Consider the following 20,884-nt stretch of genomic DNA (forward strand, 5'->3'; position numbering starts at 1 on the left):
GAAAGACAAATTTGGATGGTGAGAGTGCCAAAAAACCCACATCCGAACCCACGAAAGAAAAAACATGTTTGAAGAGAGTGGAGAAAAGAGCTGCGCCAAGAAATGAAGGAAACGAAACAAGCAGCAAGAAAGCGAGAATTAAAGAAACTGTCCCCTGTGTTGAGAAACAAGATGGAAGGAAAGACAAGGAGGTGAAAAAAGCAGAGAAGGTTGCAAAATCTGCTGACAGAGTCACTAAAAGTCGCACTAAAAAAGAAGAAAAGGCTGCAAAGGAAAAGAAAGACATATTCACCAAAAATCAGGATGGTTCTGAAGAGGAAAACAGAGCAGATCTCGAGAAGAGGCAGCCGAATCAAAGGATTGAGAAAGAAACGAGAGCAAAGGAGCAGAAGCAAAGAGAGGAGGAGGAAAGACGAGAAAGAAAGAGGCAGGAGTATGAAAGACTGGTGAGAGCAAAGAAAGAGAAAGAACAGAAGCACAGGGAGGAGGAGGAGAGGAGAGTAAGAGAGCAACAGGAGAAAGAAAGACTTGAGCAGGAAATGAGGGAGAAGGAGCAGGAAGAAAGGAGAGAAAGAGAGAGGGTGGAGAAAGAAATGAAGGAGAAAAGTGAGGAGGAGGAACAGAGAAAGAGGGATAGGCTGGAGAAAGAAATGAGAGCAAAAGAGCTGAAGCAGCAGGAGGAGGAAGAGGAAAGAAGAAAAAGCGAGAGAGTGGAGAGAGAATTGAGGGAGAAGGAGCTAAAGCAAAAGCAGGAGGAGGAATGGAGAGAAAGAGAGAGGCTGGAGAAGGAAAGCAAACTCCAGAAAAATGATGTACAGAAAAGAGAGGTGGAAAATGTTAAAGGTTCCAAAAAGGCACTAACCAGGAAAGCAACCAAGAAACAGGCAGGAGCAGTGAATTGTGATGTTCTGGAGAAGCCTCCGAATCATGAGGAAGCCAAGCCGAAAATGGTGAAACGCAAAAAAGCAGAGAGTGCTCCCTCTCCTCAGGCAGATAAGACCAAACGCAGGAAGGTAAAGATTGCAAACAGTCAACACACAAGCATAAGCACATCTGAAGAGGTGAAGAGGTCAAAGGGCAATGGAAGGCAAAGCAGAAAGACAAGCAAGGCGGCGGTAGGTGTTGAGGCAGCAAAAGCTCTGGAACATTCCTCCGAACCTAAAAAAGTGCAGTCCAGCCCAGTAAAAGTTCAAATCTCAACAGAGAAAGTGTCTCGCACTTCTGAAGAGCTGAGCATAACCAAAAATCCATCAGAGGAGCCGTCTTTAGAAGATGAAATCACAAGCGTGAAGACCACCATTGAAGGAAAGGGCACTGTGGAAGCACAGACATCTTCAGATATCGATAGTGGGACAGATAGTCCAACACTGGACCTGTCCAAACCACCGTGTAGCAAATCTCAGGACGGTGAAGACGATGAGGGCATCCACAGCCATGATGGCGGAAGTGACATCAGCGACTGTGCCTCGGAGGTAAGTTACGACTCCGGGCTCAACGGGAAGCTTCCGGAAACACCGACTGAAGAGCTTCCGTCGCCCACGCAGTTGCTCAGCCACACGTGCGTGTTCTGTGACCGCACTTTCCCGCTGGAGATGGACTACAGGCGGCATCTCAATCGCCACCTGGTTAACGTCTATTACCTGGACACTGCAACACCGGGGAAATAGTAGACTTCATTTTCAGTCATCTTGGTCATTTAAAAGTGTCCAGTAGCAACCATAATTCAAGGCAGCTGGATTTCGACTATCATTTAAAGCCTGACTTGCCTCTAGACATCTTGACTTAAAGCCTCAGTATTCTTTATACAGAGATGACAGTTGGAAGATTTAGCAGATGGTGCATTTAGGAGGCATTCTTTCACTAATTAATCATCATTTTGTCATTTACCTCTCCCTGTGAGCTTTTTCTGGGCATATCTAAACGTAAATCAGCTGTGCTGTGAATATGGTTGGTAATTTCTGTCTGATTGGCATTTATCAACATGTGCACCTGAGTACGAAGAAACTCAGCGTTAGCAAAACTGGTCAGTCTGCCTGGAATTTTTTGTTCAGTTTGGCGTACAAAAATATTTGCACACAGTGTTTTTTTGTTTTGTTTTTTTTTTTTTTTTAAAAAAAGATGGCCTTTATTTAAGGGTGGGTGCCTTGTATGGTTGCTTATTGTGGACAAATTTGAAGAAAGAAAAAAAAAACTGTTTAACTGTGTATCCCTCTCAGAAGGTAATCACATAACTCCATTTATAAGACAAAAGTTCAGTGAAAGTTTTCAGAACTGTTACACAAAATCATCATAATATGTGATCTCAGCACATGCCTGATAATTATCTTATGTAATCCTATGGGAATTAATCATGTGTAGAAACAAGCAAATGTTACTTTGTAGATTGATTTTTCCTTCCATACTTTTATCTTTGAGCACTCGAGTGGAGAGAGACTGAATATTTTGTTCATTTTCAGCTTCATAATTCAGTCCAAAGATTGTTTAAGACTGTTTGACGGTCTCTTGCTCCTGTTCCTTAAAGGAAGAGTTTGGCCAAAAATGAAATGTACACATTGTTCCCCTTGAACTATATACTGTAAGCTTCTCTTACTGGTTAGCAGCGTTAAATTTGTAGCTTGAGAGCAAAGCTAAACCAGCAAACTACATATGGGGGTAGGGAGAAAACTGTTGAGCTTTACACTGTATGTGTCACTCCAGATGCTTCTGACAATCTTTTTTTTTTTTTTTTTTTTTTTCCCCCCTTTGGTCATTTTGTACTTTTTTTTGTTATTGTGACTTTCTCTTTCCTGCTTTGTCTGCTAATTTTCATCAAAATGAATTCTGATTCTAACCTTGTGCCATTGATCTGATGTGTGTGAACTAGAACCATGCTCAATTTTCATGGCCACCTAACTTGTCTGTGCTATGTTTAAAAACAAAATACAAGTAGATTTTTTTTTTTTTAATGAAGTGCAATAATGTATATTGGATATACCAAAGTGGAAAAAACTTCCCTGACCCACAACTAACTCTCTTTTGTAAAGAATAAAAGTTAGATTAGAATTGCTATTACTGTAAATGTTTCTTGGAGATTTTACTTACATATGGATTTGCATATTCTTTTACGGATGTAATCCAGAGTGCTTTATAGTTCATAATATGTGCAGATACTAACAATGGATCTGTTTAAATGTTTTGTGGAAGAAATAGGCTCCTTAGAAACTGTTGTGATTCTGTGTACTTGTATGTAAGAACCAATATATCATTAAAAATATTGAACTCTTAAATGTGAATGTCTCTTGGCAAAAAAGGTACAAGTAAACATTAAAGGTAAACATCTGGCATAAAAACATTTTAACATCGTCATCTAACCAGTTGGTGTTATAAAAGGCAAAATGCTTTCAAATGTTCCTAATGATACAGGTGCATTTCAAGAAATTAGAATATAGTGGAAAAGTTCATCCATTACACATAAAGTGAAATATATTTGAAATATTTATACACAAAGTGAAATAAGCCTTTTTTTGTTTGTTTGTTTTAATCTTAATGATTATGGCTTACAGCTCATGGAAAAATCCAGTATCTCAAATATTAGATTAAAGAATTTATAATACAGAAAGGTCGACCTGAGAACAGATCTAATCAGTTAATTATCTCCATGACAACCGCACTACCGCGGTGACGTCACGTCACACGCCACGTTATGTTTCTGCTTGTGTGAGCTCTTGACAAGTACAAAGTACAACGTTTTGTATGCATGTGTAATAATAATAATAACAGTTGTAATATTAATTAGTATTTATAGCCTACAATATAGCGGGAGATTTTATATTAATACACAAATTACGTAATCATAATCAAACGCCTTATAAGGTGTTGTCTGTTAGTTTGGTGCGGGTTTGTTTGAGCGGCAAAATCCAGTCAGGTGAATTCTGCTGTTTCACTTCGGGTTCTGCCGCTGCGGTGGATCTTGTTGGGAAACCCAACGATCTGGGAACATCTTGGATTTGTGCCTAACGAGAGAGAAATGTGCAACTTTCCCCACTTCTCCACTTCCTCATTGCACTTCTCCTTCTTCTCCCCGGGTCAATCACAATACCGTATCCCACAGCGCCCCCAGGCTGTTTCTCATTGCAACAACACGACACGTTGTTTCACTTACGAAAGTGCTCAAATAAAACCTCATTTATTTATTTTTTTTATATTTAGGTTTTTATTTAATTTAAGCCTACAAAATTACATGATTAGTGATATAAATTCCACAATATAAATTAACTTTTCCACAGTATAATTTTTTTTGAGATGCACCTGTATATAATTTGCTGCATTAATACATTAGGTATCAGCAGAAAAAATGCCTTCTACCTGGCTGGCTGGTATAAATGGACTACATATACTCTATATACTCTCACTGGTCACTGCAGGAACACCTACAGCCTGCTTATTTATGCGATATTTTTTTATTTTGTCAATCATTCGGCAGCAGTGCAATGCATAATGTAGTAATGTATAATGCATATACAGGTCAAGTGCTCCAGTTAATGTTCACATCAAACATCAGAATGTGCAAAATGTGATCCTTGTGGCTGACCGTGGTTTTGTTGTTGGTCCCAGATGGGCTGGTTTGAGTATTTTTCACACACAACAATCCTTGGAGTTTGCACAGAATGGTGAGAAAAACAAAAACCCTCCAGTGAGCATCAATTTTGTAGGTGGAAATATCTTGTTATGGAAAGAGTTCAGAGGAGAATGGCCAGACTGGTTCAAGCTGACAGGAAGTCTACTTTAACTCAAATGACCAATCTTTACAACCATTCCCAGAATGCACAGCATTCTGGGTCTTGAGGTGGATGAGCTTCAATAACAGAAGACCACAGCCGGTTCCACTCCTGTCAGCCATAACAGGAATTTGAGGATACAGTGGGAACAGGTACAGCTTCTTCGTAACAAACTGCATCTTTTATCTTAACTTGAGGGAACAACTGTGCATTGTTCTTATATATCGATGTAACTATAAACAGATTTGATGTAAACTATTATTGGTTGAAAAATTTTTATCCTGTGTTTCTCTGAACATCCCCTACATCATCTGGTCATATGATGACATGATTTTGTGTCCTCTTACAAAACTGCTCTACAATTGTACCTTCAATATTTACCCTATTTATCATAACTGGCTGTATACTATTGTAGTTTTGGACTGACAGATTAGAATTTGTGCAGTATGGTTATATAATTTTAAACTTTGTAATCTGCGGGTATAGACAATTAACAAATGAGACATGGATTGTTGATGCCAAAATAATAATAATTCTGAGGTAAATGTAAACCAGATATCAACTTATAAACTGACAATGTATTCACATGTACATTTGTATCAAATAGCACATACTTTTAACTGTTTTGAGCATTCAGGACCTGATGAAATAAATGTACTTATAGCTCATGCAAATTTTGATATTTGGAGCAGATATTATTTAGACATAATATATAATTTGTCTTTAGAAAGTGTTCTGCCTTTCTCTTATCTTTTTGAAATGGCAAACAAAAAATTAAATTTGTATCTCTGTGTCTGAATTCTTAGACCAGGTTCGAAATCAGACTTGTAATTTAATACAAATTGCAATTAACCACACATTCAGCAGAGGGCCCCGACACCTGCTTTCTCACAGGTTATGAGGTTATGACAATCTGTGGCTTTTGTCTTATTAACTTTGAGAGAGAAAAAAGTGGTAGGGGATCAGTTTATAGCTGCTATAATGTATCTAATAAGAGGGACTAACTTGTTTTGTGTACATTCCACAACATTAAATGTAACAATAAATGGACAAAAAGTTTGATGCGACATTCTATAATCAGTAAAAAAATATAATCATTGGCAAATTGCTGTGGTATGACCAATATGCTGTTATAGGAAAATAATCAACTTCAGGGTGGTAATAGTAACTCGTCTTTGCATAATTAGGGATTATTATTATTATTATTATTATTATTATTATTATTATTATTATTATTATTATTATTATTTTGGACTGTTGGCTTTAAATACATTTATAACCAGGTTTGTGACACAATTGCATTCCATTGCAATTTCATTTCAAATTATAACCACTAGCTTAAAGTGTGTAAAAAAAAAAATGTAGAAAGACAGCTCAATCGGACAGTAGAATTCTTTTTAATTACATTCCATCACAACCTTCAGTCCGTTTGAAGATTGAAGAACCATTGCAGTACACATGAACTAACAGTTTAATTTTCAATTTGCTTAACACAAATGTCATATTAGTGTTTAATACCTTAAACCCATTGTGGGCACAGTGGACAGATTTTGGGCTGATTTGATTAACAAAAGTTTAACTCTTAATCTCATAAGATTTTATGTGTGTTTTGGAATGTTTTTGGGCGTTGATTCAGGCTCTGATAATTACAGTTGGGGTAAGAAGAGATTAGGAACTATGAATAGGGACATTGCCCTAGAAAATGTGCATTTCAAATAGTCTAACTGTAACTTATCATAAACACACGATAATTATATCTTGACTCTATACAATTTTGTATATAGTAATGTTTCATTCAGTCTACACCGTAAACTCACATATTCCCAAATTATATGAAATTCTTCAGGCTGGAACAAATATGTAAACCCTTGTAGAAAATCCTTTAGCAGTAATAACTTTGACAAAGGTTTCCTGTAGCCACTATTGAGATTTCCATAACTGTGAAGAGGAATTGTACACTATCTTGCCTTACAAAACTGTGCATAAATAGTTTTGCATAAATAATTGACCACAGCATCCTGATTAGATTAAGATCTGGACTCCGAATGGGCTTTCCCCAACTATTTTCTCTTTCTTAATCATTCTGTTTTCATTCGTGTATTTTGGGTCCTTGAGCCATTAAATAACTTTAACTAAGCTTCAGGTGACTGGTCACTACCCTGTCATTCTCCTCCCATTGGTCTCCAAACCCCACAACAGCAGATCAGCCCTAAACCATGATGTTCCCACCACCTTGCTTCACAGTTAGGTTAATGTTTTAAGGTTGATGTGCAGTGGCTTTTTTTTCTTTATGGATTTCTGCCAAAAAGTCTATCTCAAAATATTTTGTAAGGTTTCTGTCCATATAGCACTGTCCCAGAAGTTTTGAAGCAGAGACTTGAGAGTTGCAGACGTGAGATCTGCAATGTTTTCTTCCATAGTGTACTTTTATTAACACCATTCTTGTTTAGTGGATGTGACCTGGTTACATTCACAAGTTCTTTGATATTTATACACATTTTTGAACAATATGTGAACAACCAGATCTTTTGAAATACTTTTTAGCCTTCTTTTTGGTTGTATTTATATGTACAGTTCTTCAAATAGTGCCCTCTGAAATTATTTTTGATTGGGGCATGGTTCAAGAGTACATCTTTGTTAAGAAACGCACACTTTGTCAATAACCCGAGTGGGTACATATTTTAGTATATTTTTAATAGGCAGAGGGGGTTGGTATCTCTACATCGCTCATCTGCCATCTTATCTTAAGAATCATAACACCCGTTTAGCTTTTTGAGAGGTTGTTGGAGGCCACAGAGTTTCGTATACTTTTAAAAAACCTATACTGTGGCTATTTAAATGGTGTATTGAAATGAACAAGTGGAGTTATTTGTTGCTATTGTATATAGAGGACGTTTCATAATCAATGCAAATATCTTTATAATTCCAGAGGGGCACAAACTTTCATGCAACTTTGTACATTTACAATATACATTTATAAATATTGGATATGGTTACAAATTAATGACTGTCACGCAAACAGGATGCACCTGTTCTTTTAGCTACACTGCTGCCTGTGGTTTCTTACAGTGAAACTAGCCTAAAATGACTTATGAAAGAATTATGGAATCAATATAATGATATTGTTTTTTCATAGTTTATCTGATTTAATTCCATCATTTCCAGCATTATTTTTTTTATTACCTTTTCAAAATTAGACTTTTGAAAGTATCCATTTTCCAGCTCTTTTATTGGTTACTGAGGACAAGTACAGGCTATGAATATCAGAAAAACAGGGGCCAAGGCATAATTGATGTTAATGTCATCATAGCTACTGTACTAGAGAGTGTTTCATAGTAATGCTGACCAGAGAGCAGACAAGTCTAAACTTTACCCATGTTCCTTACACATGAGCCTCCAGAAAACTCACAGCTTCAGAAAGGGACTATGATGTGGGGAACTGGGAGCTGTGAGGGTTTAAAACCTTGGAGGTGTGGCAATACTGGTTGGAGGAAGCTAAGTTCCCCAGCATCATCACTGACAAGAACTTGAAATGTTGTCAAGTTAGCCAAGATGCTGAAACCATGTCAAGACAGAAGGGCCTATTCTTCACTCACTTTAACTTTATACTCACTGTGATGGACCAAGACAGTAAGACAGGTTTACCTGGTCAAAAATGTATTTTAATTTCTAAAAACAAAACAAAACAAAAAAAACAACCAAAAAAATCCAATGAGGTTAATTGAACAGAACCAAGGTTAAAAAGTAACTAAAATAGGCTCCAAATAAGGGAGCAATTAAAACTACATGTTAACACAATGAAACAACCAAACCAAATAAGACATGCAGACAACATTTAAAGACATCTGATCAGCCTTGGCAAAAACATAGGGGAGAACACAATACACTAAAGATGTAACATTTAATAAAAATCCAGAGTGCTGTGTGTCCATACAGTATGTTCACACATGCAGCGACAAAGCGACCCTTGGCGACTAGATGTGGGAGTATCCAGAGATGCGACAAAGTTGAGAAAAGTTTAACTTTATGCAAATATTGAGTGACTTGGTGCAGCTTCTACCAATGGGAGTGAAGACAGTTGATTCGTAGCCTCCCATGCTCGAAGGCAGAAGGAGCTAGGATTTGAGGCCTGTGCACCTGGCAACTTGCAGCTATTAAATCTCTGCATGTGTGAACATTGCTTTTAAACGCAGCTGAGCTGAGTGGAGCAGTCGAGTCTCATCAAGACTCAACCTGAAGATCCCACTCTCCTTCTTCCTGCCTTATCAGTGAGTTCTCCACTGAAACCTGTGATTCACTCCTTTATCTGTATGTACCTGTACTAAACTTAATTAACTGAATATTCAACTTGCTTCAGCAGGTGTGAAATGTCAAAGTCTTCTACCATTACAAACAACAGAGCAGAAGAAACCTGGAGAAACTCTCAGTCTCTCCTGCAGAGGATCTAGATTTTGGAAGCAACCACATGCACTGAATAAGACAACAGGTGAACAAACCACTGGTGTGGATGAAGTTTATTCACTCTGATGCTATCAGAACTGGATATAGTAAATCTTTTGAAGGGAGAACACAAAAATGGTTTACTGACCACAAAATCAAGTTCCTGCCATGGCTATCCCGTCCCCTGACTTGAAACCCATAGAAAACCTGTGGGGTGAACTGAATAGTAGAGTCCACCAGTGTACCACGAAATTTGAAGGCTCTGGAGACATTCTGTATAGAGGAATGTCTCAGATCCCTTGCCATGTATTCTCCAACCTCATCAGTCTTTATAGGAGAAGACTCAGAGCTGTTATCTTGGCAAAGGGATGTTCCACAAAGTAGTATGTGTTTTGTTTGCAACTGTTTGATATCCAGGAGAGCAGTTTATTTTTGTGAATTTTTTGTGAAGCCTTCTTTGCTTATATTTACCAAGGGTGCCAATATACAACCCCCCCCCCCCCCCCCCCCCCCACACACACACACATTATAAGTGAAAAGTGAGTCCATTCTTGGCCATGTATATTGATATATTAAAATGTGTAATATTTGATCCTATTACACATTGTTCAGGCTTGAACCTGAACAGCTGAAGCTGATTTGATTAACAAATCAGAAACTTTAATGCTTGATAGAGCTTACATGTGTGTGTTTCGGTGTGTATCTGTGTGCCGCTTCAGGTTTTGATAGTCACAACTAGAGTGAGAAAAGATTAGAAACTATGAATTGGGACCACACAGGACAATTTGCATTTCAAAGTATCTAAATTTGGTACTTCAGTTTACATGTAAATGATCATTAACCTGGTTTATTATATTTTTACATTACTGATACAATTTGTATATAGTTATGCTTCATTCAGTCTTCTCTGTTAACATGTGCAGTCTCAACATGACCATGTAGTTGAATTCCACTGTATTGTGCAGTTTGAGAAGAATAGTAGAAGTTAATGTAAAATAGTGCCTATAAAATAACCATATTATGTAGACAAAGATACATGCAGCATAAAGAAATACGTCATAATATATTTGATCATACACATGTAATATACACAATGTAGAAAATATTACATGAATCAAATCTAAATAACCTATTAAACTTATAAATAACAGTGTAATATGTAATAATAACTGTAGTTATGTCAGTGCATAAGGTTAGTTTATTATAGGTAATTATAATTCATTTCGAGTTTAACAATATGTTTTATATTTTTAAAGCATCTGTCCTTGTTACGGTCACAGGAACAGGATACATATGCAAAGATAACCATGTTAAACCTCATTAGTGTTAAAAAGATGGAATGAACTCATAATGTGTCTTCATAATATATTTTCTACAAATGAAGTGGCATTTAGCAGTTGATTTCGAAACCTGTCAACCACAAGAATGAGCTCTGTTTAATTCTAAAACTGTGATCTTTGTTGTTGCTGTGTTTTTTTTCTTCTTCACCATCCTTTATACTGTGTTTGGAACAATGTGCTAATGGGTCAGATTTTGATATCACATTTTGATACGGGCATAATTGTGCTTAATGCCATTTTTAATGGCATATGTACTTTATAGGCATTAACTAAATTTATGTACATTACCGGAAGACATGGTTATAATGGCAACAACAGACTTTCTGGAAAATGAATACAAGCTTTTCAAGAATTTTTATTTATTTATTTGTTTAAAACATTACAATACATTAGTACAATTAGTGCATCACTAGCTATAATGAGGATGATTCTTTTTTGTTAGAAAAAAAGTTAATTTTTAGTTTAGTTTAGTAAAATATGAATTATGTGGAAGTTTTGCACATTTTATAATGGGGGCCAATAATTCTGGAAGGCACTGTACAGTATACAGTGTTGAATCATTGATGTTATGATGCTTTTGATTACTTGTGGTCCTCAGGGCTCTTGTGAAGATTTGTGTTTTCTTGTTTGATAATTCAATGTATAGATACTCTGATAACTTTTAAAAGAAAATAAACATTAATTTACACGTTATAGTGTTATAATGATCAATCACTGCTATCATTGGTAAATACTTTTGTAGTAGTAAGAGGTTAAGGCTGTTCTCCTGCACACATCTCCTGCAGTTGTGTGAGAGCTCCTGACTGACAACTTGGTATCAAATTAAGCCGTGCAGCTGCATTCTGCTTAAATTACAGGGATCTGATGCCACACAGTGGTAGACCTGTCAGGAGTAAGTAGCCCAATCTTACACAGGACTGAACACACAACTGAGTGTTCACCACGGAGAGAAATGGTCAGAGCTTCATACTGTTGTAAAGTAGAACCCTACACCACTGAACCAGGTTATAAATATGTAACAAGATAGTAAGGATAGTAAGAATGGGCATTTTGTCCTGGTCTTCTTTCCCCATTTTTACACTAGATGGCAGCAGTGAGCAGCAGATTGTGGGACATTCAGATCTATAGATTTTGGGCCTGATTTATCAGATTTATTTAGTAAAGTTGTTTAAGTTGTGTGCAAATGTTTGTCTAAGCCAAATCGAACTAAAATTGTCTGCCCAATTAAAAAAAAAAAATTCCAGAAAGGCTTATTTTCTTCATACTTGCATGGATACGTTGACCGCACATTTCCATATGCTCTACTGGAAGGAGAAAGGGCAATATTGCACTTCAGTTTTAATCTGTTTTTGCAAGTCCAACACATGTTTATCATTTATGAGTGGGTAAATTTACATTCCCGGTGATTAAACTGTCCCTTTCACTAACTTGTTACTTATTACCTCCTTAGTTTCCTGCATAAATGATTTTGCAGTTTGTAACTTACATTGTGTCTTTACATTTCTTATATTCTCTTGCACTCTAGCAGGTCTTATGGCCCACATCCATAAATGAACTGTTTATGACATGTTGAAGAGGCGATTTATATGTGTACGTACGTAGAAAAGTGAACGGATGGAGCTCATTTTGGGTTCATTTAGACTATTTCCAGAGATGATACTATGAGATGATAGGGGGCGCTGTTGTACTTTGTATCTCCATACCATTATATTACTTCTGCTTTTCAGTTTAAGTTCATATAAGGTGCCATCAGCTATTTCAGCATTTTACCTCCCCGACATCATCATGAAATAAATTAATAGTAAGAGAAAATAAAAGTAATTAAACCATTTCTATAAACATTTCTCCATTTGCTGTATTTCATAATGCCTTTATTCCTGAGAAAATTACTTGTTCAGTTCTCTCCATGAGTATGTCGTCATGATGCAAATGTGTGTCGATGTAGTATTTATGTGCAGCCGAGTTTTTTATTAAAAAACTTCTTGTAATTATAACTATAGTTTGTTTCAATAGCTTTATAAAAATACATATATATTATAATTGTTTTCTGGTACTGTGTAATATACTCGGGTAATGACATCAAAGACACACCATCAAGCAGAAGTTTGGTAGACATACATTAATTTTAATCGCCATTCGCCAGGCATTGCTTCGGGGTGTGTGGGTATACTAACGTAAACACATGTCCCGCTTACAGATGATAGGGCCTGTATCTAAGTACTTGTGAACTTCATGGGCCCCTAGGGGGCCCGGGCCCTGATGCATTTGCATTACCTGCTTACTGATTGTTACGCCCTTGTCGGCCGGTGTGAAATGTCAAAGTCTTGAGTCATTACAAACTACAGTGCAGAAGAAACCATCTCTCCTGCAGAGGATCTTGGATTTACTTTTGGAAGCTATGACATCCACTGGGTCAGACAACAGGAGAACAAACCACTGGTCTAGATGGAACTTATTTGGTCATAACTAGGCAAAATCTTTTGAAGGGAGAACAGAAATCACCAGAGATAATTCCAACAGCATGGTGTATCTGAAACTCTCTGGTGTGACAGCAGAGGACACAGCTGTGTATTACTGCACACAGGAAACAGAAATAGCAGAAATATGAGGAAACACTGTACAAAAACATTAGTGGTGCTGCTGATTCATTTCAATCAGCTTATATGTTTAGGAGATCAAACGTCTGTTCTATTTAAATTAGGGATCTTTAAATAAAGTTTTTATTTAAATAAAGATTATTTAAATAAAGTTTTTGAGAATATAAACAAGAATATTGTGGTGTAAATTATCACACACACTTAAAGGGAGATAGACCGGTATTTTTTTTTGTAAGTGTTTCAAATCCACAAGGGCCACATTAATTCCTCCACTGACTGCCTCTAAATAGCAAACGCGGTAAATAGAAGAAGTTACATGTGTTGTCCGTACCTGCGTGAAGTTGCCCTACCCCCCCCCAACGCAAATCGTCAGCAAAATAGTCTCAATCGTTTGTGCTTCGTTTGTGCTGATAATATTTTCGTTTTTGCTGCTTCCGTTTTTAAAATATTAGGCATTTAATTATGCTGCGGTGACGTCACCAGCCCCCCACACGCAGGTGTTGTACGTTCTTTTGTGTAATTTGTATTTGGTTATGTTACGCCTCGCCGGCAGATGGCACTGCGGCGCGGCTTCTGAGTGCGCGCACGCACGTGACTGACCTGTGTGAAATGTTTTGGTTCGTTCTCTTCCTGTTCAGGAACTGGTTTATGTTTGAGAGTGTGTCTTTATTTCCCCAGGTGTCTATTCTTTGGTTTAATTATGTTGGTTATTTAAACCCCTCGTGTTGCTGTGCATGTCGCGTAGTGTTATAGCTATGTGTTAACGTAGTAGCGTGCATGTGCATGTGCATGTGCAGCGTGCATGTGCCTGACGTAGCTTCGCGTTTATTCTCGTGCAATACCTAGACTGTAGTCTCATGGTTAATAGTTAATCTTATTCAGCATAGACCCTGCTCCCTGTGTTTGGTTTGGTTTGTTTGTTTGTTTGTTAATAAAGGCCTTGCTCTGTGCTTACTTCCTGTTAACCGACTCCTGTTACAGGTTAAACTGTGTGTAATTAGTATTCCTACTTTTAGTTTCTCTAACATCAAGAAATAAATGCATAGCCAGAGAAAAATAATGCAGCCATTTCTACAGCTCTAAATACGTTAAAAAATAAATAAAACTGTGTCCGCCTTATATCTTAAATCCATCTTATAATGGATTTGTCTGAGCCAATTGTTAAATTCATTTTAATTCAACAGACTCTGAAAATACTGGTAGAATAGTAAAGAGCGCTATGGTGCATTGTGTCTCCCAGAAATCTCACTTACAATTCTGCACAGTTTCTCATGTGATAATGTGAGACATTGAGCACTGAGGTTTATAGTGGTCTTATAGTAGTCAAATTCCCAAAGATGACCAAAGTCTGTGATTATTGAGTGCATATACTACATACACCAAGACTGAAAATAAATCATTGAATGAAGCTTCAATTTTTAGTTTTCTGCCATGGAAAAAATCTGCAGGATGGAGAGCTTTGCTCTTTGCAGTTTTTGGGTAAAAAAAGCTGCATTAAAAAAAAAAATCAACTTTATGGTAGTAACTGTAACTGCTTCATCCCACCACCCTGTCAGTGCTTATTTTCCTGTAACAGTACCCCTGCTGTGTTTTATTCCTTACCTGTTTGTTTATAGCTTCTATACCTGTTTATCTATAGCTTTTTATAAGCTTCTGATTTATTAAAACATCAAAGAGGACAGATCTATATATTTAAAATAGACATCACAATATCACAAATGATTATATATTTAAAATGACAGCTTAGACATGTTGAGATGGGGAGGTTTTCTCATATAAAAGAAGCCATCAAATTTCCTCTAAGATAAGGAGTGTCTCTATGCAAATGTCCTGCCCCGTAATATATTTAAGAGGTGAAGACCAAGAGATTTGACTTATTCTGCGTCAACACACACCATGATCTCTGCATCCCTACTGCTGCTGCTGGCAGCCGTACACTGTAAGTGTTTTTACATTTTACATTTAGTACAGTTTTGGTTATATATAGCTTTTTTTGTTTTTACAACATTAAAATAACTTTTCTTTAACAGGTGTTCACTGTGTTGAGCTGATCCAGCCCGGATCCACAGTATTAACCCCTGGTCAGTCAATGACTCTGACCTGTAAAGTGTCTGGATATTCATTAACTGATAGCAACTACTGTACAAACTGGATACGACAACCTGCAGGAAAAGCTCTGGAGTGGGTCGGAGAGATATGTGGTAGCGGTAACACTTACTACAGTGAGAAACTGAAAAGCAGGTTTCAGGTTTCCAGAGATACGTCCAGCAGCACAGTAACATTAAAAGGGCAGAACATGCAGACTGAAGACACAGCTGTGTATTACTGCGCTCGTCAACCACAGTGAGACAGATCAACAACATCCCTGTACAAAAACACCTCATACAAAGTCCTTTTAGAACTTTTCCAACCAAGTCTAAATGGTAAACAAACAAATAAATAAATAAATTACCCAAATGACACCTAATAGGTTAAATTAAATCATTTTATGAGTAGTTTGTAGTATAGATTTAAACAGTATGCCATCAAAACCATAATCTCTAATGTTGCTGCATGTTCTACACACAGTCAAAAGTTTTTGATCTACTTGATTTTATGTTTTAGATTTTACCAACATAAAGTTAATTATTTTTCTTTAGCATCCTTACGTGTTTTATTCCTCTTATACCACTGCAGTGTACTCACAATTACAATGTTGTATTGATTAAAGAATGAGACATCATATATTTTATCCATTTATAATCACATTTATTGTTGTGGAACATTCAAAAAATACATTATACATTGTACATTTTACATTATAACAAGGGGCGTCACTAGACCTTTTAAAAACAAGCTCCAGTAAAATGTTCCTAATAAATCATTTTCTGATGAGGTAGATTTCAGTAGATACATCTGAAAATAGGCTTTATTGTTCGTTGATTGTTAACATTTACATGATTTGGATTATGTAAAACATGAAGGCTGATTGTAATGGCATCTGAAGCAAAAATATTCTGCACATCCTCTTTGATCATATGCCCTGCACCCTCGCTGTGTTGCTCCTCCCTTTACTTAATACATAATAGGACATTGTAGCTGATGAGAGGTAACTACCAGGCTACACTTATGGCTGTGTTAATGAGTAGTATATGAATTTGTATTTAGTTGAATAAAGCCATCCCATTTTCCACATCTAATTTACTTGGCACAGATTTGATTGACAACGTTAACTTGTTAACTACTGAAAGAATGCTTGTTTATCTCTTCTACTTTGGGATTCTGCCACAAACGATGTGATTTAGTCATCATCAGTGAAAGCTTTTTGTACTGATTTTAGATTGTTCAGGTCCAAGAGGTGTGTGTGATTAGTGATGGAGATAAACTCCGCAGGACAGTGCAGTGGCCCTCCAGAAATCTGAATTACCCATCTCTGGTTTATAAGCAAATTTTGGTTTCAGTGGTCTCTTCCAGTATATTGTCTGGTATTTGTGTAAACAAAACATAATGAATTTATTTTTGGGACTCTGATGTACTAGGATTGGAGAGGGTGGATTTTAAATGTAATGAAAATGTATTATGGGATTTCAGGTGGCGGGTGGAGACTCCTTCCATAAATGTTAAATAAATATAGCCTTACAGAAAATGTCACAGTGTCAACAATTACCCACATATTTAAAATCCATTGTGGATTTAAATGGAGCATTGCCAAACAAGTTTCTGCACAAGTTGTTACAACAGAAACAATACTGCATTTGAATGAGCTGATTAATAAAAAACCTAAAATGAATCAACAAATCAAAATTGAGGATTCAGTGCAGTGGTATGTTGTCATTCAACTGTGTGAGTCTATATTTTATTGAAAACATTAGCTGGTAAAGAAAACTTCTATTTTAATTAAAAACAAACAAACAAACAAAAAAAAAAACCACATGTTCTCGATGAGAGGAATCTCCTCATCATGATTTAAAAACATTTTAAATACATTCTCCTCCAATCATCACCAGATATGCAAATACAAGCGTCAGGGTTGGATATCACTCTATTTATGAGATGTGATGGACTCTGTTAAACTTTGGAGAACAGAGAAGACCCCAGTACAAACAACACACACCATGTTCTCTACATCTCTACTGCTCCTGCTGGCAGCTGCTTCCTGTGAGTGCTTTATCAAATTCATTCACTTACTACAATAACAATAAATGTGCAGCATATATTGTGTGAGATATCACCATGTGTTTTCCTCCACAGATGTGCATGGTGTTGAACTGACTCAGCCTGCTTCCATGACAGTCCAGCCAGGCCAGAGTCTCTCCATCAACTGCAAGGTTTCATATTCAGTTACCAGCTATGATACAGCTTGGATCCGACAACCTGCAGGAAAAGCTCTGGAGTGGATTAGCTACATCAGTAGTGGTGGTAGTACGTATTACAATGACAAACTGAAAAATAAGTTCAGCATCTCCAGAGACACTGCTACTAACACAATAACAATTGGAGGACAGAATCTGCAAACTGAAGACACAGCTGTGTATTACTGCGCAAGAGGCACAGTGACACAGAATAGTGGATTCCCCTTACAAAAACTTTGAGACATGTTGGAGACATCCTCTCAGTGTGACTAATAAACCATCTCATTCAAACTTGTACTTTCTTCCACTGGAATGAAGTTGTAATTGCTTAGCATTTTTAAACACAGTCATTTTTAAATCAAATAAACATTCTCCAAAGACCATTGAACCATTATTATTCTTTTCATTGTATAGAATATTTAATAAACAATTGTAACATGTTTAGTCAGTGGGCTCAAGAATAATACAGTTTGTTTCCAGCAGTGTGTTGTGTTTAACACACAGTCTGTTCTCATAGTTTGAGGTGCAATATTTGAAACAACTGAAGGAGGCAGCAGAGCTCAACAAATCAAATAAATAGGCATGCCAGTCCCAATACACACTCCTAGTCTCAAGCAGATTTCCTGTAAGATTTCTAAAAACAAACCTCCTATTTGTATTAGTATCTGTTTAGATCACATTATCTGTTCATTACAAATAATTTATTCACGTCCCTACATCCCTACTCCTCACACAAACCTTCACCATATCAACAATGTTACATGAGTTTGCTTTATTTTCATTTTTAAAGCCATTCATGTTGAGCATCCATTATATAAGTCCCTGTGTAAATTGTATAGAAAATAAAACACATAAGAGCGAGCGTCTCTCTGTAAACCTTGCAGCTGGAACTACTGTCAGAGCCGCTGTTATAGAAATGTAGCACCTTCTGACCACAGCACCTACTACTTTATTAAGAAATGTTCATTTTGGACGATTGTTCAACTATTTACTTGTTTTTCTTAATGCTTATTTAGTGTCCATTGCATTTTCACAAAAAGGAAAATGTTAGGGTTTAATCACTTGAGCACAGGGATACATTAGTGTTTTATTTCAGGCTAATTTTAAAAAGAATTCAGTTTTCAAAGAAAAAGATCTTTAACTAATAAACTAGTAACCCTGAGTCTTCAAGTTCATGTAACCATTGATAACTCATTTTAAGCAATGGCTCTTACTTTAAGGAGGTGTGTGTGTGTGTGTGTGTGTGTGTGTGTGTGTGTGTGTGTGTGTGTGTGTGTGAGAGGAGGAGGAGGAGGAGAGCAGCTGAGCACCTCTTGGCGTTTCAGTGGCCGCCGGCGGATTTTTAACGTCCTTTCATGCAACGTTATTAGGAGAATTTTGCCATTTACACAGCTGTACGTAGTACATATATACTCATGAAATATACCATTGGAAAGCTACAAATCTTGTGATGTGATTGGTGCATACCGTTTAAAGATACAATCACAACAGCATCTACAATCAAGACCACAATAATATAAACAACACCAAATGGAGATGACTCACCTTTGAAGCCAGATAGCAGTCTACTGAACAATAACATCCAGACAATAACAGTCTTGTTACATTGCCAGTGGTCCAAACAATCCAATTATGTAAAAAATATTTAGTCCAAAACATATTTTACATCAATAAATCCACAAGAACTGCTGCGGTGTCATTCCAAATCATCTCAGAAGACCTCCTGGTTCTCCTTCTCTACGCAGTGCGTGAGTGAACACACCTAAATGCCAGAGCTCAAAATGGCCCCTGGGCTCAGACCTATCGAATGACACCTCATTTGAACAAAAGGAGCTTCTATTCTATATCCTTTTTCCAGGCTTCACAATCCAATGAGAGTCTGTGCTTCAGCAAGCTCCTTAGCCCTTTCCTATGTGAAAACCATGAGCTGCATAATGGCAGATGTGGCGATGACTTATAGATTATGTAGCCAGTGAACTGCTGAAAAGAATGATATCTTGTTTCACGGGTGTGTTTCAACACTTCAGCTTAAAAGTCCCTGCGGAAAACGCTCTATAAAGAACGGCACAGGAGCATTGTGCACAAAGGATTCAATTATGAATGTACATATGAAAATACATATAAATATACATTTTGTAGATTGCTGGATATGTGATATAATAATTATAAGAAAAATAAAGAGTAGCAGCCTTTTTATCCTACTTATGTGTACATGGTTTCCATGGGCCCTTTGGAGTCTCCAAAAGGTTTTGGTAGAAAAACACATGGACATACCCTTATAAAAACATGTGTAAAATATTAATTTTATTTGGTATTGTTAACCAATTTGAACTTAGACTAGAAAAGGCTTCATGAAAAAAACCATGCATGTACTCCAAATGGTTCAAATCAGCTTTCATTTAGTTTTGGGTGTGCCTTGGATAGGCATTTTAGACTAATTTTACAGGAACTTCATGCTCTATACACTTAATCCATCATTGATAATATGTCAATCCATTCCTAAGCTTTTATGCAGGTTGTTGAATCTGAGCTGTGTAAAGTGGATGTTGGTATCAGTGATAGAAGCTCCACACACTCAGCTCAGTACAAAACACACATCTGCAAGAAGAGAAACAAAGTGTAAATGTTTTTCACCTATAGAGGGCAGTAACTCACTTCTACTGAGTTAAAACTCATGAAACTTGCTTTTAAAAGAAGCAAATGAAATGAGAAAATGCACAAAAATGATCTCTCAGGACTAGGAGCAGAGGCATCCTCTAAATAATAACAGCAATATCACACCCAAACATATCAAGAAGAAGACGAAAAAGAAGAAAAGGGGAAATGGCACACTTATATCCAAAGCACTTTACACACTGTGTCTCATTCACCCATTCACACACACACACACACACACCAATGGTAGTAGGAGCTGCCATGCAAGGCATTAGCTTACCATTGGGAGCAATTTGGGGTTCAGTGTCTTGCCCAAGGACACTTCGACATGGGGAGTCACCCAGGCCAGGAATCGAACCACCAGCCGTACGATTAGTGGACAACCCGCTCTACCAACTGAGCCACAGCCGCCAGAAGAAGAAGAAGAAGAAGAAGAAGAAGAAGAAGAAGAAGAAGAAGAAGAAGAAGAAGAAGAAGAAGAAGAAGAAGAAGAAGAAGAAGAAGAAGAAGAAGAAGAAGAAGAAGAGTTTCAGTGTGAAGCTGCTTAAGGATTTTAGATTTTTGCCATCTTGTCACTAGAGTATACAATTATGTTTTGTAATTTAAAAAACCTAATCTAGAATCTTATCCATCGGTTATTTCTAAGTCTCTAAAGGGCACACTATACAAGAATGAAAATGATTTGATCGATCATTTTCCATTGCAGAGTTTGATTATATTATTAAATGTTGAGCCCAGTTTTAATGACACCAATAAATACGTTT

The 20,884-nt window shown here is 36.9% G+C and overlaps 1 protein-coding gene and 1 gene segment (V, D, J or C); both read left to right on the top strand.

Moving 5' to 3' along the window:
* The window catches only part of rest (RE1-silencing transcription factor), an 8,730-nt gene extending 6,623 nt beyond the window's left edge, over positions 1-2,107 (top strand). For both annotated transcript variants that reach the window (XM_047151236.2, XM_053688462.1), the window contains exon 4: positions 1-2,107. This exon is cut by the window's left edge and continues 366 nt beyond it. In XM_047151236.2, the coding sequence (XP_047007192.2) occupies positions 1-1,667 (1,667 nt within the window). In that variant the 3' untranslated portion in view covers positions 1,668-2,107.
* A 15,084-nt stretch (positions 2,108-17,191) lies between these two features.
* LOC108277789 (Ig heavy chain V region 914-like) lies at positions 17,192-17,838 on the top strand. The segment is given in 2 exon segments: positions 17,192-17,271; positions 17,365-17,838. Coding segments are annotated over 2 exon segments (384 nt in total).
* Positions 17,839-20,884: the final 3,046 nt, after the last annotated feature.

The sequence above is a fragment of the Ictalurus punctatus genome, chromosome 2 (assembly GCF_001660625.3).
Source record: "Ictalurus punctatus breed USDA103 chromosome 2, Coco_2.0, whole genome shotgun sequence".
Taxonomy (NCBI): Eukaryota; Metazoa; Chordata; class Actinopteri; order Siluriformes; family Ictaluridae; genus Ictalurus; species Ictalurus punctatus.